General features: G+C 39.2%; 2 protein-coding genes across 6 annotated transcripts; one reads left to right on the top strand and one right to left on the bottom strand.

Moving 5' to 3' along the window:
* Positions 1-2,729: 2,729 nt before the first annotated feature.
* Positions 2,730-9,211, bottom strand: LOC139138864 (alpha-2,8-sialyltransferase 8B-like). Of its 2 annotated transcripts, none has more exons than XM_070707430.1 (5): positions 9,063-9,211; positions 5,692-5,929; positions 4,969-5,085; positions 3,915-4,487; positions 2,730-3,507 (listed from the first exon to the last, which is right to left on the bottom strand). In XM_070707430.1, the coding sequence occupies exons 2-5, from the start codon at positions 5,802-5,804 to the stop codon at positions 3,240-3,242; spliced, it is 1,071 nt and encodes a 356-aa protein (XP_070563531.1). In that variant the 5' UTR covers positions 5,805-5,929; positions 9,063-9,211; the 3' UTR covers positions 2,730-3,239. The 2 variants fall into 2 exon arrangements, with proteins under 2 accessions (XP_070563531.1, XP_070563532.1); XM_070707431.1 differs by having other exon boundaries at positions 5,692-5,925; positions 9,063-9,197.
* LOC139138863 (protein SSUH2 homolog) lies at positions 8,721-24,136 on the top strand. 4 transcript variants are annotated; one of them, XM_070707426.1, is made up of 11 exons: positions 8,722-9,467; positions 13,899-13,995; positions 14,313-14,394; positions 14,645-14,774; positions 15,762-15,822; positions 16,973-17,160; positions 17,670-17,764; positions 18,946-19,038; positions 19,585-19,690; positions 22,515-22,622; positions 23,101-24,136. In XM_070707426.1, exons 2-11 carry the CDS (start codon positions 13,902-13,904, stop codon positions 23,245-23,247), a joined length of 1,104 nt encoding a protein of 367 aa, XP_070563527.1. In that variant the 5' UTR covers positions 8,722-9,467; positions 13,899-13,901; the 3' UTR covers positions 23,248-24,136. The 4 variants fall into 4 exon arrangements, with proteins under 4 accessions (XP_070563529.1, XP_070563527.1, XP_070563528.1 ...); XM_070707427.1 differs by having other exon boundaries at positions 8,722-11,878; XM_070707428.1 differs by lacking the exon at positions 13,899-13,995 and having other exon boundaries at positions 8,721-9,467.
* The last annotated feature ends 322 nt before the right edge of the window (positions 24,137-24,458 follow it).

Below are 24,458 nucleotides of genomic sequence, written 5' to 3'. Positions count from 1 at the left end.
CTTGCCAGATTAAGAACTGCAACGGAGCAACAGAGAGCACAGCCGAGCTTGGTGTTGAAGAAATTCCGTGATTAGCCTGTTCACCGATTCCAACATCTACCACACGAGACGCAAATCCGCTACTCCATAGCCTTCTGGGACTAGATTACTTACACAAAGCACTGCTGATAAGTGTAAATCTGAGATATGAGACAGACAAGCTTATTCTGCTTTAACGCATATCGCTTTATTGTTTTTGTCGAATTCCTTCAGTGTTGAAGATTTGTTGTTATTGACGGGCAGTCGGCAGTGATAAACATAGAAACTTTTTGGAATATTTATTTCATTTTACTGTCCTCTAAAAACTGTTGGTTTTTTTTCTGGCAACCAAGAATGGATCTCAACCCTGGCGCCGGTTGAGGAGCGGGGCGTCGATCGCGTCGGGCTATTTCGTCACATTTTTTTAATGAGTCGCCCTGAAAATTAATTCGGCAACTAAAGGTTTCTGGTTGGTTTAATGATTAATTCACATGTCGAATTTGCCACGGAATTCTAGACGCATCGAGGGCGAGAAAACATTACCCTGGAGCAGTATGATGACATGCTACGGGGCACGGTAGACCTATCTAGTCAGCTTGGCTATACGCAACTTGTACCACGAAGGCAACATGTCGCGATAATTCATGATGGTTTCTAATCAACAAGGGTAAACAAATCATAAATGAGTTTTAAACAAATAGCTAATCAAATTGCCTTCGGTAATGTTTACCTCGTTCAGAAAGCATTCCAATCTTGCAATTTGGGAGAAAATAAACGTGAAGTTGATGGGGTAACCGAGTGTATAAGTGTCTGTCTGTTTTTCAACACCTGACCACAAAGTTCGAATACCGGCAGTCTCTTGCGGTACTAATTTAAATACACCATAATTAAGCGAGATTGTGTATGTGTGAACCTGTCTATACGTGTACTTTGGGGACACAAGTCAGAGGGTCTACGGTTTGTGTAGAAGAAAAACGCCTCTGACTTGTGTCCCCAAAAGTACACGTATAGACAGTCTCCGATACGTTCAATAGCGGGTGGATTAGATGACTCGACACTGAAGTAATTCAAAAAGCAAGTAGTTAGCGCCTCAAACTTTCCTCAGTGAAACTTTCAACCATTCTCTCACTTAGAAAAAACAACGAAAAAAAACAGGGGTCATGCAGATTGCAAAGTTTGGTACAAGAGAAACAAATAACCTAACATTTACCGATATTCGAAATTGAAAATGGCCACTATCTCTATGTTAACCCAATGGGGAAAATAACATATTCTATTTCCGAAAACTAAGACTGTGAAATTGTTTCTCACTCAAAGACCTCTAAAATGAGCCCCCACAAGTGGTAGATCAAAAAAGAATTGTAAAAATTTGAGAGTCTAGATATCTGTCCCCGAGGCACGTTCTACCTTCAATAAGATGAACCTTACTGTCCGTTGAACTTTTGATTTCATCAACAGTTCAATTGACAGTAATCAGCCACTAACACAGATGAATTTCCATGCGAAAAAAGATAGGCCTTAGACTAGTAACAATTGAGGTCCGTATCTTTTACTGAGTTTCTGTGTTGGGAAACATATCAATGAGACTTAGTATTGGCGTGGGGTTCAGAGTTATTTTTGCCTCCCATGGTTATAAAGCGGTTAGTTTGCCTCCCATGGTTCCTCGCGTGGCTATGTTGATGTACCATCATCATAGCCGCGTGAGGAACAAAAGAAATTGTGCCAATTACCTTTTTGTACAATCGCGTTTGACCGTAACGTTTGGTGTAATTTACATTTGTTTGCTTCTCCTTGTAAAATATAGTTTTCTCTTCGAATTTCCTAAATCATTAAGTCGAACGAATGGCCTCATATCTGACTCGACAATACATGTGTGCAGTTTAATTTCATTGTTAAAAACTCAATTTTCGTCCGGACTACAATTCATTTGTCAACAATGGCGTCGCATATGGTGTATAATAACATTCGACCTTCTTCGCCACTTCGTGCAAAGCGCTATCCGGTGTACCAAACCCATCAACTGGTTTGTTCAGCAAAGTGGTTGACTTTTCTAATTGTAAGGCATTGGCAATTAGATATTCAGATAGATGGTTACCATGGGGCGGTGGGGGAGGGGGGAGGGGAGGTGGTTCTGCAGATTAAAATTTGCGAAACTATATTCCAGCGCTGTCGCTATTCCACAGAAATATTCATAAGATTTGAAAGTGACCCAAAAAAGTTTGGGAATCAGGGGACAGTTATGAATGCTCGGCAAATTTCGGAGAAAAAGGTCGAAGCTTGCCACGCAAACAGCTAAATTAATTTGTATGGCCTCGTTCTGGTCACCCGTCCAGAGGCCTAATGATCCACGACTAAACTATTCGATGATTGGTTGTTGTTTTTTTCTGGGAGTGTAAACTATTGCTAACAAATTTATTAGCTCCATGCGATGTCACCCTCTTCGAAACGAAAATATTCTCAGGTAAATATTAACATCCATGCACACAAAATGCTATGACATGGACGGACTTTGACCGAGACCTACAGAGGTGACCGACGCTTGTTTGTGTTACTCTGACAGACTTGGCGCTGGTTGGGCTTCTCCTGTGATAGACATGTGTCACGTGAACTATTAGTCTATATCGCCTGCTTCACGAATGCTGGTTTGCTGAATCTTGGCACGTGTGTGCAGAATGCAAAAGAAAGTGTGGAACTTGATTCGAGGCTTTGATAAAGTCATAACGCAAAATTTACTACCCTTCGATTCGAAGTTTGCATGTATACAGGACTACATGTCTTTCTTTAACCTCCATCACTTTAACCAAAATTCCCGGATGCTGATCCATCTCATGCTCCTACAATCAGGGGGAACAAGAGATTACGCCAAGCGCTTCCCATAGAAGGAATACTGTCAGAATGAGTGAAGTTCGACAGTAGAAAGAATTTCCACAAGGGTAACAATGCATTGATTTTTTTTCGACGACATTATTAATGGCTGACCAAATCAACTATTCTCCTGAATACTGGTGCTACCAAAACAAATTCTCAATTGTGAACCAGTGTTCTCCATGGCCAATTTACATAATAATACACAATTTACATATTGTTTTGTTGTGAAAATGTATTATTTTGTATGGTTATTCACATATGGACAAAATTGGTGGAAAAAACAGAGAGGGGCTGGGGTCATCCTCAAGCGTTCAGTTTATGCAGCGCTCTCTAGCGGCTATGCATGTTGGAGATCAAGCACATTTGTTTACGACAAGTCTTATCATCCCTCTTTCATGGTACGACTTCAGTAACTCGAACTCCTCGTTCCAGCCGTGGACACTCTTCTCGTATTTATTGGTCTTGTGTGACCACGCCCCGTAGTAGTGGTGGGGTATCGTTTTACCCGACGAGTCCGTCTGGAACGGGTAGAAGCCGTATACTGTGACGTCATCGCAGAGAAGTAGGGCGACGAGGACGGTTCTCATGCCGACGGTTGGCAAGCCACTGAGTCCCAAAAACCTGCAGACGAACGAGTCAATGTATGAATGATATTACGAACGACAACGAAGGAATGAATGCGTAATCTGACAGATTTGAAAAAAACCCCACATAAATTGATCATCATTGATTAATAATGAATTGAATGCGCTGGTGGTAGAGAGTTTATCTTTGAAGATCGCCGTATGGACCATGAGGATCGGAAGAATTTTGTTTTCAGTTTCTCGTGTACAACTACTCCAACCGAGCAAGTATAGTAATTTTCTGTTGCAAACAGGTTTTATAGGCCGCAGAGGTCCTCTAAAATAATCTTTCTTTCAAGCCCTTGGTGTTTGGAAAAAGTGATGCTCCCCTGAAAATCTGCTTATATTTCGAGTTCAGTCGTTACTGTGTAAAACACCTAAAGCTATGTACCCTGGACAAGTTACCTTTTCGTGAAGTTGGAGAGATCACCGTAAATCGTATATCCAACGCGAACGGACAGATCAAAATCACTTTTTATCTTCTGCAGCACGTATGTTAGCATCTCCGAAGTACAGTTTGCTTTCAGGGAGTCTGGATACCAAAGGACTGAATTTTTCAACTTTCTGAATCTCTTGATCGCTTCCTTCTTGCTCACCTCGCCCGGGAAGAAAGTCTTTTTGCCGGCAGCCAGAGAGTTGTACATGCGCAGACACGTCAGAACGTTCATAACGGTCAGATTTGTCTTGGACCCGACGTCGCGGACATAATTGCTGACGTCGGGGAGGTTGAAACGTATGACGTAGTCATTTTTGTCGATTTCGTCACCACATCTGCTGTTTCGTAATATTCCCCCGTTTCCGACAACGGCGCACATCTTCTGAAGTGGGACGGAGTATGTTTTTTTCTTTGTCGCCTCTGGTAATGTGACGTTGAAAGTAGTCGAATATTCTTGCCGAAACCCTTGGCTTGTGAGTTGAAATTCTTCTTTGAAAATCCGTATGGCGTTTTCTGGTTTCAAAAAACTTGACAGATTGTCCCTGAAAGCGTAAAGATTTGGAAAACAATCATATTCAAGGGAGAATAGCCGTAACTTTCAAATATTATTCATTATTTTTTCTTCTGTCAGACAATTTTGCGTATTTATTCGTATCTTAATATCTAGAAACGTGAACTATTTAGCCTTGCAATCACATTGCATTGTGGGTAACATGCAATGTCATTGTTGTCGATATTAGAATTGTACATACAGATTGTGATAAGTTGAACTTTGGGCATTCCGAAACGATTTGGGGTACAGAAAAATTTCATTTTGCAAGAGCAACAAAAATACGAACGTCACAACTAATTAAGCTCTAAATAGGAGAAAAATTCAATACATATTAACAGGTTGCGAAAAATATATGATACATGTTAAACTGGAAACCAAACAATGCCATGCATGCGTGTGACATATAATTAATGCTATAGACAAAAATGCTTAGAAATCTAATAAACAAATGAACAATGAACACAGCATACTTGAAATTTGACAGACTCCCGTTTCTCCACTGCAGCCAGTCCTCATATTGCACGTGATGGGGATATGAAGTTATAATTCTATTCTCGACAGATAGTGTAGAACCACTTCTAATGTTCCTGTGTGTTGATCAATACATTAACAATACGGTTTTCATTAATGATCCACAGGAAAGGTAGTGATATCTATGTTTAATACAAGGAAACAAACAGAACAAAATATTGCGATACCTCAGCGCAGGATATTACAAAAATACTACATTCATAATTCCTGATCACTTTCCAGCTGAAGTTTGGTGTTGGATGATCAGTAGTTGAGGGATTATATGAACTTGGCAGAATTGCAGAATTACACGAGCAACCGAATTTTAGTCTGACTGCGTTTGACACAGTTATTTGTTTGTGCCAAACGGTTACACGCAACGTCAAGCATATTTCCTGTTCGAAATGTATCCGTCGCAACAAGTACAAAGTCAATTGTGCCAAACAGTTACACGACGTCAAGTATATTTTCAGTTCGAATTATACCCGTCGAAACTGGTACAGTGTCAAAATCTCTCTCTCTCTCTCTCTCTCTCTCTCTCTCTCTCTCTCTCTCTCTCTCTCTCTCTCCTTAAAACACACCATTGAGGTAGCTGTGCTCACATATTCACCTCATCTTGGCCTATACACCCCCTGTACACCCGTTTATTGAACGATATCGCATCCACACCATATTCCTCTTACCTTGTACCTAGTGTATCTGAGCTGAGTAAATACGATAACACTCCTCTTAATGCGTGTATCACTGACACGGCAGCAACGAACAGGCAAAGCCTTTTCCCTAATCTCAGCTTCATGGCTTGTCAAAGAATATACTTTTTTAACTTCTCTGAGTGTCGTAACTGACGTTCTGTCATCGCCAACTCTCGCGAGAAGTAAGCGAGAGAGATCGAGCGAATCCAGCTTCGAGAGGTTGAACTGTCTGAGGGAAGACACAGAAGTCTGATTGTGAATCGCTGTCCTTTGGCGCATTGGCGCAGTTTTCTTTCAGTAAAAAATGAGGTCACCGAAGATATGGTCTCACAATATTGCTGTTCTGTAAAATGTTGTATAAATATCACAAATCCCATAATACGTGGCATTCGTATATTCTTGTGAATAACAAATTCATTCAGAGCTTGTATAGGTATCTGTCGCCACTGAGAGTACAGAGAGTGCGCAAATGGGCCAACCATTCTAGGGAAAGGTATGTGCAATTGGCCTCAATGAAAGCTCAGGAGTTGACGAAGGTCAATATTTCAAAAATTGCAAGCAAAGTTTACAACAAATTGCAAACACCCGCTCTGCAAAACATCCAAAACGAACAGACGAAATAAAAATGCATGGATGTCTGGAAAATCGATTCTTATATATGCTTTGCCTGACCTGGAAATATGTTCAATACTACAGTAAGCTTGGAACGTTGCCCATAAAAAATTGCATGTCATTTTTCCAAGCACATGTCAATTATATGACCAATCCCTATTTGTACCTGGTATTTGTCACTGCTCATGCTTTTATAGCCGCAATATATTTATAATTAAAATGCACGCTGTATTATTATCCAACAAAGTTCGTCCATCCAACACAGAGATGGGCCGTTGGACAGAAGGGAGTTCTTAGAAACACTTTTGTATTTTTTTTCTTCATAGAAGAGTCGCAACTCGGACGATCGACACGGAATGGAAGACTGTGTTTTTCAGTTGAGGTTTGGTTGTACCATCACGTCGTCTCGCCCTGATCGCAAAGCAATGTTCATCCTCAACTCTGTTGGGAGTTCACGGTGTAACGACACAATCGAAGTCCTGGTGAATGATCGACCCGAATACCTATACACTCTAAGGCCAAAAAGGGAGTTTGTTTCTGGCCACCACGTGCGTTATTTCAGAACCTGCGCGTCATGTTTTGTTTTGTTTGTTTTTTGGGTTTTTTTTTTTTTGGGGGGGTACACACTCATCAGTACAGCTATCATTGATATCCCTGTTTTCACGTCAAAAAATGCTAAAAAGAAAAAGGGAAGTATTATGTACGTGTGTTCCCGGCGTTATTAAAGTATTATGCAGCCAGTGATAAAAGACAATAACTGTTGCATCAATAGTGCCAAACCAGCATTGTTAGGAATAAAAAATGACATGTAGGGAAAGAAGAAAAGAAAGAACACCGCGTCGCCGCATTACTTTTATTATTATTATTATTATTATTATTATTATTATTATTATTATTATTATTATTATTGTTTATTTCGGATAAAAAAATAATCCATAGCAGATAAGAAAAACACTACAAGTTAAAATAGTCTTTGACACCAAACATTCCATAACAAACTATTTGAAAAAATTGACATGGACAGTACAGAGGACACAATCACATTACTAGAGAGATGCAATCTGCTCAGAAAACTGTACGACTTGTTCCAAAGTGTTTCTTCAAAAGTTAAAACGTGGAGATTAACAAGTAATAGAGTATTACTTTGAACATGACTATATTGAAAACCCGTTAGTTTACGAAATATCTGAGAGTATGCTCTCCTAGCGTTATTAAACATTTTCATAGAAAAATTACACCACAAGTAAGAACTGTGCGGAATATCACAAAAAACAGAAAACAAATGACACTTAACCGTCAAATAGGCAAATTTAAAATCGCGAATGATAGCGTTACCTCTGGCGTATAAAAAACGAGTCTGTGCCTGAATATCTTCATTGTCTTTAAGGTCACAAGATATTAAATGAATGTCAAGACCAGAAACAATTTTTTTGCCTAACATTATATTTTTTAACAGTTTGCACTGTTTTGTGCCGTCTTTACATGTAACACCCAATTTGATTTGTTTTCTACTTCAAAATTCGTATCTGTATGCCAGGGTAAGTTAAAATTGTCAACAAATCCTGCATATTGTGTGATGTTTTTGTCGACGGACTTGAATTAACTTGTCACGACAATAATAACGCCATTGTACTGAGAGCGTTGTGGTTACGAGGCCAATTGATTGTATTTCGCAAGTAAATAATTTCTGTTGGAGGAGAAGAAAATATGGTTGCTTTCGGGGAAAAAACCGAAAATATTATCACAATGTAGTCATTATTTTCAAAGGTTTTCGCTCCCTATTCTGATCGCTGTATATATGCAAAATAGGGATGCACTGCTAGTGCAAGACCTGGTGGTGAAAGCGTTAGGATTTCAACATGAGGGAATGAGAAAGCTCTTCGACAGGGAAAGTGGAAATGTTACAAATGTTGGCTAAAGACAGCAGGAAGTAATATAGTAATAAATGTACAGGAGTTCTGTTGATAAGTTGTTTATGTTGTTCTATCACACCGTTTCTACGGTCTTGTAGCTACAATTTATCAGTGACAAAGTATGTACCGTAAGGGAGTTTACGAAAGGGACAAACATCGTCTACCACCCCTCGATGACTCTTCCGTTCAAGGGGAATCACCAGAAAATACTCTCCTCGAGGCAAGACTGAAGAACGCTGTGATAAAACTGAACAATTTTTACAAATTAACATATTCTAAGGGGTCTACTTTAACAAAAACAAAAACCAGAGGACACAGTCTAATAAAGTACGAGACAGTGGTGGGTTGAGAGCGCTATTTGGTATATTCATTGTAGGGATAATGTAAACGACATGCCGCATGCCGGCTTCAAAAAGTCTCTGAGCTGTCAAGAATTGACAGTGCACTGAGATGCAGACACCGTCCCGATCATGATCACGCGGCGTAGAGGTCAAGTCCATCGTTTAATGATCCGATCCACACGGCTTGGCTATATTATAGGACAGTACGGTACAGTCTCTGTCCCTATGTGGGGTTGAGGGGGGTCCATTCCCTAAGAAACACTGCTTGGCTGGCGAAGACGGGAACGATATCGCATGGCGAAAATAACCTCTAAGCGACCCGTGGCTGACTTCCTTCCCAAACATACCTAAATGTTGAACAAGCACAGCCCATGTTACGTTGTATGACCATGGAGCCTGAGGTAGAAGTATGGTATGACATTCACCATACACACAAGGAACGGATCACCTGTGGTACACGAAGCTGGATTCACACATTTTCGACGGTAAGACTTACCCGCATTAGCCTGGTCAAGCATCAAATAAACTTAGTCGCACCATTTCCCTGGATAATAAGACATCGAGATCGTATAAAAACAGCATAGGCTTCGACACTGGTAGCTTGGGCAGAGCGTCGATTACGTAATATCATCGAAAGTGACCTTAAGGAGAATACTCCGTATGTCAACGTTGATGGCGCTCGACTTGGACCAGCTTGAGTGACATTTGGCAAGAGGTACACGAAGCTGGATTCACACATTTTCGCTAGCGGTGAGGGTCAGGTGTTGTTTAGTCATACGTTAACAGATGTATATGTATGACGGTTCTCATCCGTCCCCATTATCCGCATACCATTGATTTTACTGCACACCGCTGGAAATGACTTCCTGTGTTCTCAGTAGTATAAATTGCTCTGACAGAGGTGAGTCTAAGATCATAGATACCTAAAGTTTTAAGGGACAAAGTTCGATTTGCCGTATCTCTGGAACTCGTATGTTTATTTATTTTGTTTATGAAATGTGATGTAATTGATTCTGGCCATGGAAACACTGGTTCTAGCCTGATGTTAAACCCTGCCTTCACTCCAACAGTAGACTGAACTCGTGTATACATGGCGAAAGGCCACTGTATTCATTTTATGAATGCAAACTTTCGGTAATTTTGGTGTTATTTACGTCTCTTTCACATTGACATTTTACTCTGAAATTCTGCCGAGGTCGTGTATTAATGTTGTCAGTGCAATTACGTCACTGCGTAAGGGCGATACAAATAGTCAGCTAAGAAGGAAGAAATAATCCCGAACGATCATCTCTGCGCACAATGTCCTGAATTACGCACTTGTATGCGTGCACTGTACATTTTTCCATAGCGTTATCATAGTAAGGGAAGTCAAATGGGGAAAACAAATACAAATGCGTCCATATTGCTTGACCTTTTTGCGATATAGTCCACGTGACTGAGAAGAATATTTGACCCTACACTGACATTACATGATGTCTAGGGGTTGGAAGTTTGACGAAGATAGGGTAACCAAGATTTGCTATCAGACATGCAAACTAGCACATCGGATATCACATTTCATAAACAAACTATATGGTGATGACGTTTAATTCAAAGTGGAATAGACCGAAAATTTACAGCTCGGTTCATCCATTTGACCATTTCAGCGATAAAAGTACGACCAGCAGCCATGATTCTGCCCACTTCACGACATGTGCCGCGATAGCGACTCGTAGCTCGAGTGCATTTTATATGGAACGTACTGGCGAAATACCAGTGCCTTTCGGCAGTTTATTGCTTTATATCATGACAGAATATTGAATACTGGCGTGAAACACTATAAGGGACTTTTTCTCCAAATAAGAAATCGCTGGCGTTCCAACTTTTCTAAGTCCAGAATATAGCACTTTTAATTTCACTTTACAACCAATCAGATCGTTGTATTTCCGTGTCCTTATACTGAACACGTTTGGAACTCATTTTGAAAAAATTGACGGTGAAGTAATGTCGGTTTAATCACGCTGCAGATGCAAGCTCGTCTGCTTTTCTTTTTAAGTGACACACTTGTTTTTTATGAGTACTTTGCAATATTGCAACATTCAGCTGTATGGCACGTAACACGTTTGAGAAGTTTGACAAATATGAAGATCCAATTATCCCAATTTAGTTCCAAACTGTTATAATTAAACACATTTTACCGTCGTCTGAAATATACAAGTCGTTTAATAGTGCGCCATAACACCGCAATCAAACGAGCAAGAGAGCGATATAGCCATGAAACTGTAGTAGACAGAGAAATTTATTGTGTTTGCTTTGAATAAAACACATTGGCAAGGAACTGTGTTTTATGTTTCACTTTTTCAAATGCAAGATGATGTCTAAAAATTATCATATCTTATGGAACAGCATAGTCGAGCTACATCAAGGTTTGATAAAAATTAATATCAAGGGAGATGTATTAGCTCTTTATAAATGACATCCTAGTGGTGTGTGTTTGCGCACGCGCTGTATGTGTGTGTATCCTATATTTGCAGAAGCAAATATCACTGTATTTACTTGACGATAGTACTCGCCTTGAAATTGACGGACTTAAACTTTTGTTCAAACTTTCCGTATGAAAACAATTTATCATTCCCTTTCGAAAGCCAGAATAAATATCAGGGTCACCATGCAAAAAATGATACTACGAAACAATATTATCCTACACTCGAAATTCAAAATGGCCGCCAACCCAGTGTTAACTCATTTAAGAAAAATTAAAATCTTAAATTTTCACAAAAATAAGCCGGTGAAAACTTGCTTTACTCCATAAACTTGAAAATGAGGCGCCGTAAAGGGGTAAGCAAAAAAAATTATCATCCCAACGCGCGTTCTACCTTCATACGATAAAAACTTATTTGATGTCACAAGCCACTTTCATAAATACATGACCACTGGCAGAGTACGAGTACAGAACTCGCGGTTACGCTTTTTTAAGTAAAAAATTTGACGACAATTAAGATTGGTTGTGCATTAATTTTTGCTGATTTACGTGTCACTGAGCGCAACCGAACCTGTCTTTTACAGTAACATTGCGTTGTTTTGTCACGCAGAATAAAATCACCGAAATTAATGATAAGCCAAGATTTTTTGTACCGGTTCGCGTAATTACTGTGTAAAGGTCAGGATGTAGTGACCTCCCCGATCGGCACATCACCGCCATCACACCCATACCTTGGTTGACATCAACCTGTCAAAAGAGGAACACCATTTTATTGTTCAGCATTCATGAAAGATAGGATTATTTTGTAATTTGGCCTTGCCTGGACTTTTTGGCCTTGACTTTCACTTGCGGTGAGTAGATTTTCTCAGTAAGCATTTTGAGAAACGATATGCTGATAAAGTATTGCCCTTGACACGTTTTGCTGTACTCTATCACTCGTCAACGGTTGAATTCCACATTTTCAACGTTTTTCTTTGAACATGCAATATGAAATCGTTGTACCAGTTGGAGCATATCAGGACACGTCCTCCGGATTCCTTCGTTGCCGCGATAGACCTCCACGAGATGGGATAGTGGATCCGCTTCAAAATGTAGGCTTGGTTTGCCAAAACTCGTGACAAATTACGTATCGTTCACAAATATTTTTTTGAAGTGACTGTAAAATCGTGTAATTGGATGCCAGCCTATATATACACTTGTTTGCGCTATTTTCCCGAATTCCCTCCGATAGTTTACCTACAATTCTGTGATTATGGTACCGCATGGATTCGTTTCAACGGGCAGCCTATACAAACAAATTTATGCCTGGATTATTATGCCCTTGTCCAAGCCTTCACGATGTCTGCTGTCATATTGTCATTTCGACAAAAACAAAATGTGTTTCTGGTCAATTTAGACCTAGCAGATTTGATGTAAGTCCGGTCACCAAATTTTAGAGTAAAAACAAGAGATAGCAATGATTAGTCAGCCAGGAGGAATGTAGGTCAACTCTGAACCCATTTTACACCGACGAGCGGCAGTCGGTCTCGGCGGCGCATGCTCAGAAAAAATCGCTCATCGAAATGATGTGATTTACCGATAACACGCACCTGACAGAGGGATAACTTTGAGTATACGGCATGCATTTTGAATATATATATATATATATATATATATATATATATTATATATATATATATATATATATCAGTCCCTCCACATAGTGTAGAGGTACTGTGTACATATATTACTAGTATTAAATATGCATGTGTGTGTTATTTCTGTGTCTTTTTAATTTTTTAGCTACTATAGACTATAGTCTATAGAAGCTTTTATTCGTCCTGCGTCAGTTTGTATGTATGTATGTGTGTCCGTTAGTGAGGATATCCGTCCACTCAAAAATCGGTACTTACAGATTTGATATTTGTTGTGTGGATGCAAAATATGATTATGAGAAACTCTCTTTTTTTTTTATTGTTTGATATTTTTGAAAATATGGAAATTAACGCAAAAAAGGCGTTTTTGGTAAAAAATCATCCTCTTCATAACCGCTGGTCAGATAGCTTTGATATTTGGTGTACAGGTTCCTAGGGATAACCCAACTTAGATTTGTTGAAATTGTGATGAAATATGCAAATCTGTACTTTTAAGGAATTGTTTTGTTATTTTTAGTCAAAAATTTATTTTATCAAAACCGCTTGTTTGACAGCTTTGATATTTGATATACAGGTTCATAGGGATGATCAAAATATGATATATTCAAATTATGATGGAATCTACAATTTTGCATTTTTGGGACAATTTTTGTCATTTATAGTCAAAAAAATATTTCTCAAAAAGTACTCATCTGATAGCTTTCATATTTGGTATAGAGGTTCCTACAGATGAACTAAATATGATATACTGAAATTATGATGAAATCTGCAATTTTGTATTTTCGTGCCATTTTTGGTCAAAAAAATTGTTTCTCAAAAACTACTTGTCTAATACCTTTGATATTGGTATACAGGTTCCTAGGATGACTTTAGTGAGATGATTTCATACATTCAGGAAATACTTAATTTTGTATCCATGTCTATAGTTGCTTGAGAAGCAAATTGTCACATTATTTTACGTTCAATGATAAAGTTGACACTTTCTGCAGGGAATGAGGAAATGAATAGGGTTCTTTCTCCTTTTTTTATTGCTCCACATACACTGTGGTGTATCAAACGATTATAATGTAACATGAGTATTCAGCTTTTCTTATTGTTCCATTGGTTGTTCAGTAGCTACCCTTCTCTAAATCCAGTGTGTTGCTATGAAGCTCGCTCTCTCTCTCTCTCTCTCTCTCTCTCTCTCTCTCTCTCTCTCTCTCTCTCTCTCTCTCTCTCTCTCTCTCTCTCTCCCTAGGCTATGGACGATGAAATTGAACTGACAGTGCAGTTACCACCAGAATGCGATGTCACTGATCAGCTACCTCCAAGTTACGACACACTTGGTTTTGATAGTGAGTACAGAATGTAATGGATAAAAAATATCAGTGATACCAGGGAATTAGTCTGTCGCTCTCTTTGTCTGTATCAGTCCGTGTCTGTCTGCCAGCCTATATCTATCTGTCTTCTGTCTATCTGACTGTCTCTGCTTCTCTCTGTCTCTCTCTCCACCAAAGCGAACAAGACGATTTTTAATCTAACTTATTGGCAACCTTTCAAATTTGGAATACAACAGCAGAACGTTGCCTCGGATATGGGAATTGTAGCCAAATGTCAAAACTTTGTCATTATGCACTTTCAATTTTGATGTTCTCTGTCCACCTTCATGTAGATCCAGTGACGTCACCACAAGTCCCAACGAGGCAAGCTATGATACCTGAAAGCGAAGAAGTTCACAATTTTAACATCGGGAGGTAGGTTGTACAGTAATCAATAGCTAGTGTCGATTTCCAGCGGTAAAAGTAGTCTACTGAAATGATAATGTACTCATAAAACTAAATCTGATCCGAAAGAAGTTTCACAGTGAAATTTCAATAATATCACATGTTCGATTCGTACGGTTACAAATTTGTACATGTAATACGGTGATCCGGTGATGCATACATCGCCCTCTATCGGTGATTGGTAACGAGTGTTTCTAAACCAGCTTTGCTCTATGTGCAGGGCGACTCCGTTGTCACCTGATGATGCCAGGGATTACTTACTGTGTTACGCCACCAGCCAATCATGTTACGGGAAATCTGCAGCCAGACAGATGGTTATCAGTAACATTATATCGTCACACGGGTTACACGTAAGTACAGTCTAGCTAGCAGGTAGAAACCTGGACGTACACACAGGACTGGAATATGCTTAATGAGACTATAGCTGTAACTTTTGATAATATCTTCATTATTTTCCTGGAAAACAACTTCATTTCCTTCTGCTTCTCCCTATGTAGAGTCAACTTAATTAGCTAACCCTATGCAGCGTGTAAAATGTGCAATGATATTGTTGACAAATGAATTCTGTCCTAGAGTAAAACTCAGTTGATGTCAATAATAACACTCATATTGCCCTATATTGACATTGTTGACATGTGGACCACATGGCATTCCCCTAACTTCTGTTGTAGAAAAAGAAAATGTATTTTATGAACAACACCAGGGTTCTTGAAACTACATCAAATGTTGCAGCTGTAAATGGAGCTGAAAATCTGTTGTCATCACACCATAGTGACTTACGTCCAATCGGTATCCTGTTGACAATTGCACAGTGAAAACAGACACGTTGCAATCTATCTGCGATGGGAAATGTTGAAAGTAGAAGGTGAAGAAGGTGGATACGATACGTATCAGATGAAGAAGTTTCCAATGGACGCTCACAACAAATAAACAAAAACAAAGACAAACAAACAAACAAACATAAACAAAAAACAAACAAACAAAATAACATATTAATCATACACGTTTATATTTAAAAATGATTGACTTCAAATGAAATACCCTTAACCCTTTGAGTGCTAAAGTCAATTTTTTTCAGGTCAAAACATTTTTTTTCAGATTTTTTCAACAATTTTGACCCAAAACTGGTCTGTGTAAAGTGCTATCCATTTTGTCCAAAATTTAAAAAAAAATTACAGAAAAATTCATAAAATTTGGTAAAAATGTTGCACTAAAATTTTGGTGGGAAAGATTACAGCACTCAAAGGCCATAAAGAACACACTATACATAAAGACCTGTCCATCCTTATTTTATTTTCCCTATATCATTACAAGCAATGAATGTCATTTTCCCCCAGTATACATTGGAGACGTTTTCGGAAACCCGGCAAATCGATTGGACAAAGGAAGCATTTACAGGTAAGGGGGACCGATGTACAATTTACCTGCAGATATGCGACCTATACCGTATAGCTCCACAGTCGCATCAAAATCCACGCACCAATCAGAGACCCAGCTTTCAGTTGAGCTAACCTACTGATTGAACTACCTACCCATTTACCGCGCATACCCTCGGCCTCCTATGCCTACAGCTACGCACCAACCAACTCACATCCTACGCACTCGCCAATTTTGACTTTCTCATCCGTTCACTCACCAACCCATAATGTACTTTCCCTTCCAAATTACCAAAATTAGTATTCTTTTCATCTAGTAATCTTACCGCTAATTGCATCAGAGCCTTCTCAATGTCAGTTTATGTTTATTTGTGACGTCATCGTCTACATTATTTGCTCTATGAACTAGAAATATCACGTTGACTCGCCACGAGTTTGAAATAAATTGTTAGTCTTTGAGAAATTCAATTGTATACAGACACAAGCAAATTCAACACCTCCGAGTGATCGGATTTTTTATTTTTGCTCTCATTCACAAAGGGCAAGCGATACACATCGACAATTTGACGATGGAAAGAAAATATTGACCAGGTATAGATTTCCAGTATTTGTGTTACAGAGACAAAAGCAGAATATGAGCTGCTCATGTTGAATCTCCCTAGACTGAAAAATTGATTTGTTTGTATGCGCCTCGAAAAGTGAAAGACTTACACTTTAGTTCAAACTTTCCTCAAGAAATCTTTCAACCATTTTCTTTCAAAATCAAGAATAAAATTCGGGGTTACAGAGCAAAATTTGGCAATGGAGAAACAAATTACCCTTGATTTACTGATATTTGAAATTCAAAATGGCCGCTATCATTGTATCAACTCTATAGAGAAATATGCAATTTTTGATTTTCGAAAAATTAAGACAGTACGTAAAGTTCTTTCTTACACCAAGAGCCTTAAAATTGGCCCCACAGGTGATAGATCAGAAAAGAATTGAACAAGTTTGAGAGTCCAAATATCTGTCCTCGAGGCGCATTCTACCTTAATTACGACAGATTAAGTTCTATCCTTTGTATTTATATATATTTGAAGTGGTCGATCAAAGGGCACTATACCTACCCACCCATCGCCCATACTCATTTCACGTGTTTCATTTGTGTCTGTATATATCGATACCAATAGGTGGACAGATCGACGATTCCACGAAGGGTACGCCCCCATCGGTCTGGAACGTGGAGGTGACCTCCAATCAGGATTTCGTGGACCAGGTCAAGGAAGTCAAGATACCTCATACTGAGACGCTGAAGACTTGCAACAAGTGTCAAGCTCTCGGTGTGATAAAGTGTGACAAGTGTGAAGGGTTAGGAACGGTGAGCTATTCATAATAACAATCACAGCGAAAGGTGTCTGTTGAAACTGACTGAACGACTGCTCAATATGGCTCCGTAATTTTTCACAGTTTCAGATTTTACGTGACCTTAAAATAATCGAAAAATATAAAAAATCAAGCGTATTTTGATTCACGGTGTCATTCAAAATCATGTGCTATATTTCGATTTCAGCTTGAGTAAAAGTAGCCGATTTTAATACCCGAGCATTTTGAGAGTTCTTAAAACACTCAATATCGTAAGTAAAAATTGCGATATAATTTTAGTCATAACTTTGTCAATATAAGCGAATTTTATGTCGTCATACCCCCAGATTATTACTGATTATGTATCCGATTATCAAGTATTGTGGCCCCAGATTTGTATATATTTCAAAGGTAGGTTTCATGTTCCACGGCTTTAAACGCGGAACAATGTCGGAATTCAAAACAGGATTGCAAGAAGTTTTGACAGCTGATGTCGTCGTCCTTCATACTCTTTCTTTGATACAGAAACGTTGTGAAACTTGCTTCGGCAACGGTGTTACCTACACGAAGAAAGGAAGAACCAAGATGTGTAAAACTTGTGGCGGCCCTGGACGGCTAAAGTAGGTCTTCATGTTTTTTATAGAGAACAATTCTTGAAATATCATTTATGGTGTCAACTATGGCGGTTTCGTCAAATTTGGGCACTGCTGTATAATTTTGGTAGCTGTTACTCTTATGTGTGTTTACATGTTTGTGTATGAGTGTGTATTTGACATCGCTTACATTTTTGACGGATATATGGACACTACTTGTGTCTATATATCTGAACATTATGTAGAGTGTATCACGTAGTGTCGTCATAAGAACCTGACGCCCAGTTACCGTCGTCCGTTCCTCACGGCTTGGTTAGGTCGGTGTTTCAAGGGAGGGTCTCTACCTGAAGGAACACCTTTGGCTATCTGAGTTGTGCCGTTACATCGGTATGGCTATTAGAGGTTAATGGGTAATCACAGTTACTCTTCACCGTGGGGTAATGGATAAGAGTAACGCCCTCACCGATAAATTCAGAAACATTGATGAACCAAGCCCTTCAACCTATACATTTTCAATAACCGAATGACTGTATATCTCGTCTTTGAATATTCCGCGGTAATTGTTTAACTAAACACTAGCGGTAACTTTTGATAATGTTTGTTATTTTGTTGTAGAAAACAAGAACGTAATATTCGTCTTCTTCCCGAAGTATGTTGTAATACAGGGCATTAACCGTTTAAACACAACACGTTGTGTACAGTATGCAGTGTTATTGTTGGACAACTAAGTCCTAGTCTGGATCAGAGTCCAGCTGTCTGTAGAACAATCAGGCATTGCATACACACAGGCTGTGTTGACAAGCTGAACTCCATTTTGACATGATGATTTTTGGAGTAGCAAAAGAAAAGAAAACAACACTAGAATTACCAAAACAGTTAATGCTAAAGGAACTTTAAAACATGTACATCGAGACTTTAAAAACTTTTCACAAATTAGCGTCTTGCCACACATTATGAGAGCTGTATTTTATCGAGTAACGTTTGTACTTACCTGCAAATATATGTCTTCGATATATATAAACTAATTGTAGCGCCACACAAAAGTCACATTAATTATTCCGGAGCGGCATTTTCTAAACTTACATATTTCGGGAAAAATTTAAGGGTGCAGGACATTTCTTGTTTACAGCCTGCAACAAACTCTGAGGGCGTTGTTTTGGATTAATTACAATAAACAGCGGATTTCGTCCTATTTTATAAATTCACAGGTGTACAGACTGTAATAATTCGGGTCACGTGAAATGCCCTGACTGTCTCGGGTACAAACGTCTCAAATGGTTCGCCTTGCTCACTGTCAAATTGTAAGTACCATTCGGGAAGCGTCGTGTCTTTGAAATCCAGGCGCAAAAAATTCTGTCCGTTCACATTTGTTCATTCTTCCGGTTTCTTTACGCGTTTGTCAGAAGTTGAAGGAGTAAGTTCCCGCCAATTAATTCACAAAGTCGACGCAAAAGCATGATCAAGCGTAACAAACTATGGGTCGCACCTTGATTGCAGAGCTCACCTCACAGATTAAGCTCTTTGATGACGAAACGTTGACCACCAAATAACCGATCTCAGCTATTTCTTGTTGGTATTAAAACTACTGCCTTGCATACCGGGCAGTCACGTGATATATCGAAACTAGATATATATATATATATTCGCAATGACTGTGTGTGCATTTCTGTCCATGCAAATCAGACCTTATGCAGAGTAAGCTGTGAAAATACAATAACCGACATGAGGGTAAATTGCGAAACAGAAATTTCGAAAGTCATGAATTTTCCACAAGAATTTCATAGAATAAAAATAACGTCACTAATAGATCGCTAACTTCACTCTTGTTTTCTTTCGTGTGTCTTCAGTGTCAATCACGTCGAAGATGATGTTGTACAACACCAGACTGGTCTTGTGAGGGAGCTGTTCCGCGAAGCGTCCGGAGACAGGGTCTTCCAGTACGTCGGCAAAAGAGTAGGTATTCACACTGCGCAAAGCCCGACAACAACAACAACAACAACAACAACAACAACAACAACAACAACTATCCTACCAGTCAGTGTGTCAAACAGACATGCACACATCGTGCAATCATAAAGTGATTAGACAGACACAGAAACGGACAGATAACTAGACAGGTGACACTCTAAGAAGGACTGAGTATGGAGCGGTTACCCACTCCATGGAGTTGTAGTGTTGGTGGTGCTTTATAGAAAGACGGCAAGACGGTCTAGGGTTCATAGAAAGGCTGACGTCACTACACTGACTTGCCAAAATCCAATGGTTTACCACATTTCCACACACTAAGGAATACATAGTACGATATGTTCACCTACAACTGTGGTGTGTTCAAAGTAAAAAGATACCGCAAAAGGATATGTCTCTAGCTTGATGTGTATCGTGATTAGCCAAGAGATTGCTTACCTTCGGTTTCTAACAAAATTGCGTCTGTAGTGAAACTGAGAGGCGATATTCCTGCGCCCTTTGCTTACTTTATTTTTTTTTATTTTTTATTTTGAAAAAGATAAATTTATTTAAACATAGTCACAAATAAAACAAATCTACATAACAGTGAATGCATTAAAATTACAATGCGTCTTGTCTGAAAAAACCCCCAGATAATTAGCTGTTTGATAACAAAGATCATCATATGAATGCATTCAGGATGCATTCTTCTCCTTCCAGTCTTACAAGGCTTGAAAACTTTGTGATAAAATCCTCAGTTTTGTTCATCATCTTATAAATGAAATACAATGTATTCATCCATGAGGAGAGATAACATTTCAATTGCATGACATAGGATTTAAGGGAAACTTTAATCCCATCAAGAGTAACCGAATTTCGAATATTCCAAACTGTATATTTTACAAAGGAAGTAATACAGTAAATAATGTCAGATGTTGCATTATTATCATTTTCGATTCCTGCAATTGCTAATCTTTTGATATTGATGTTATTATCAAAGTTGTGGTTAACGTTTCTGACAAAGAAAGAAATACATTTCTGCCAGATTTCTTTAACATATTTACACTCAAATAAGATGTGTTCCAGTGTTTCTTCTTGGCCACAAATATGGCATTTCCCATCACTTAAATTGAAAGTTTTGGCCAAGCTTCCTGTGACTAGGCCTCGATGGAAAATCTTCCAATTTAAATCATTTACTGAATTGCTGACAATTTCTGTTGAATTAAGACGGCTGAATAGAGTAGCTTTGTAACTGTCAGTAAGACTTAGATTCTCAGCCCATTTTTGACCAATCTGACCTCTGACTGCATGCCATTTCTTATCAACTAATTTCCAATAAAGTGACTTGGTTTTGACCTCACTTTTTGTCAGACCATAATTCTCTAAGTCTAAAATATCATAGTTTTCTTCATTTTGGATGTTTGAAGAGATGGTTTGTTTCCAGGAATCTGGAATAGCATTGAGGAGTGTTTCATACTTTGCTTACTTTAAGTCACAAGTAGCGGCGTAGCACGCCCTCATGGCGCCATCGCCATTCAAAGGTAGGATAAACACGCATGACCCTATGTCTGGTCTCAACACAGGGGGCTCATAAGTGCCTATTTAAGTCAATATTACAGCGTTTTTCTTTCTTTTTCAATGTTACAAATAAAGCTGAAGAGCACAACATTTGTGTAGCTGTCTTTTGTGTAGCTTGTATTGGCATGTATAGTGCGCCCTCAATGGGGAATGTGATCATATGTAAATACGACCTTTAGTTCCGTGACCTCTAGCCAATTCCTCTGGCCATGCCTTCTGGCCACCTGTACAGACGTCGCTGTGTTTACTGTAGGGAAATTAGTACAGTAAGCATAGCGAGGGCAGGGCAGGAAGTAGGCATGGCATGGCTAGAGCCGGGCCTAGAGGTCACGGAACTAAAGGTCACATTTACGAGGACGCACTATACATGCCAATACACGCTACAGAAAAGACAGCTACACAAGTGTTGTGCTCTTCAGCTGGATTATTTGTAACATTGAAAAAGAAAGAAAAACGCTGTAATATTGACTTAAATAGGCACTTATGAGGCCCTGTGGTCTCAATACAAATTCAAATGAACTCAATGTTTTATCTTTCAATGGGTTTTAACTTAAAAATACACACATATCACTTTTTGTTGGAAAGGAAACGGGGACAAAACTCAATAAAATTCCTGACAATTCAGAGAGTACGGGATTCCTAGGGTCTTGTCAACTGTTTAACCACAGGGCCTCATAAGTGCCTATTTAAGTCAATATTACAGCGTTTTTCTTTCTTTTTCAATGTTACAAATAATCCAGCTGAAGAGCACAACACTTGTGTAGCTGTCTTTTCTGTAGCGTGTATTGGCATGTATAGTGCGTCCTCGTAAATGTGACCTTTAGTTCCGTGACCTCTAGGCCCGGCTCTAGCCATGCCATGCCTACTTCCTGCCCTGCCCTCGCTATGCTTACTGTACAGTACAGTAAACACAGCGACGTCTGTACAGGTGGCCAGAAGGCATGGCCAGAGGAATTGGCTAGAGGTCACGGAACTAAAGGTCGTATTTACATATGATCACATTCCCCATTGAGGGCGCACTATACATGCCAATACAAGCTACACAAAAGACAGCTACACAAATGTTGTGCTCTTCAGCTTTATTTGTAACATTGAAAAAGAAAGAAAAACGCTGTAATATTGACTTAAATAGGCACTTATGAGCCCCCTGTGGTTTAACGTCACAGACTCACTCACTCACTCACTACAAACTTATCTGTCCGATAAGGCGCCTTCCTAACACCTAAATCTTTCCAAATGTTTCTCTGAAATTTAGGTGGCACCGCTTTCCACTCCGGACGACCAGGTACTCAACGCGTGCTCGAAGAAACTTGTCGAAAAACACAAAGAAGACACGAAACCAAATGAGCGTGTTCTTAAACAGGTAACTTGCCGACGAATACTGTCCGCTTTCCGATCTCAATTTTCACGCTAATATTTCTGTTGTCAATGTAGTAACTTGTATGATTTTAAATTGATGATACTATGTATTGACTAAATATGTAATAATGAATCCAAATCGGGCCAATACGCTTTGACGTCATGCAAATTTAAAATGCAATGAGACATCCGAATATGTAGATGTAACTTGAGTATCTTTGAGACAGTGAAACTATATACATATATAAGTGATATACAGTGCACTCCCAAAACAAAATAAAACAAAACAGACAAACAAACAAACAACACAAATAAAAAACTGTGCTGGCTTTCACAAATACCCCATTTACATCAACTCAAGAGTGACGTGACAATTTCCTGGTTATAATTCGCACAGTTTTGGATTCCACCAAATGTCCCTCAAACAGCCTACTATCCACGTTTCCCCTAATCGTTTGGATTTGACAAATTTTACCCCTCAGAGACACACACTGCGTGCTGTCCCAGTGTCAGAAGTTCACTGGACGTGGAAGGACAAGGCTGGAAGTTACTGGGTCTATGGCTTTGACCGACGAGTGCACTGTCCCCGCTATCCCCAGTCTTCGTGCTATGGGTGTGCCGTGCTGTAAACTGACGGGAGTCTATACACGGATTTACCAGAGTCAGCGACGACTGCACTGAGGATGGTTTAGCACTGTCTTGCCGTTCTCGCTGAGGATAATCGACACCCTAGGACACCTTTCAATGTTACTTAACGGTGACGAAAACAATTAAAGGACAATTCAAGTTGTTACTTTATTCCAGGACTTTTTGTAAACGCCTTGCACATTTTGTCAAACTATCGAGGACGATCCTAACTTTGACTTGACAGTTTATTACACCATGGAGCTAGCTGAATGCTACCGCTGTGATTACATACAACCAAGTTTTTCGCCATTTTAATTCAAATCTGAAAGGATTTTCAGCGCCAAAGTTCTTTTACGTGCTATTAATTCTATGAAAAAGGGAAAAGTATTCACTTGACTTTGATATATGCAGCAATGTATGGGAAGTTTGGACTACTATATGATTGTCAAGATAAACCGTGTTAAATATTGACATCGACATAATTTCATCCTACGTATTCGCAAGTTTATTCAGATTATTACATTAATATTTACACGATATATACATGGCATTGCAAGAAGGGGGGGGCGCTATCAGATAAGGTGGCTAGATTGTTGCCCTATGACCATTTTGCTTAACAGACAGCTATGCTGTTATCAATCGCATTTCTACATATGGTAATTATATGTTCACTATAAATCTGAAGCAGAGATCTACGCTCCATGTTCTCTTTCTGGTTCATACCATAACAACCTGAATTATCTTGCACGATATAATATAATGTTGCCCTTTTAAACTTTGTTTCACCAGTTTGTTACCTGAGTGCGGCATTCGCATGTCAGTCCTAGTGCTTGTATTTTGGTTCTGTATCGTTGTAAAAACTTGCCGATAATTATAGTTTCTTTTATCATTGTTCTGAATCTGTTTGGATGATCGCTATACTATGGAAATCCGGTCACGACATGCGACATGCGACCTGCGACTTCAAAACTGCGACCTGCGACCTGGGCATTTAGACCTAGGTGTAACCTGCGACTTCGCAACAGCGACCTGCGTCTTGTGTGTTTGTCATACTGCGACCTGCGACTTCACAACTGCGACATGCGACCTGCGTGTTTGTCGATATAAAGGAAAAGTTCGGATAATCGATTTAAATGCCTAAAACAAACTAATCGTTGTCAGATTAGGACAACATTTACTGTTAACATAACGAGTACAAGCAACGCTCAAAATA

Source organism: Ptychodera flava, chromosome 8 (assembly GCF_041260155.1).
Source record: "Ptychodera flava strain L36383 chromosome 8, AS_Pfla_20210202, whole genome shotgun sequence".
In the NCBI taxonomy this organism is placed as follows: Eukaryota; Metazoa; Hemichordata; class Enteropneusta; family Ptychoderidae; genus Ptychodera; species Ptychodera flava.
Note: the sequence above shows the minus strand (reverse complement) of the source record. Positions and strands in the feature narration are given on the sequence as shown.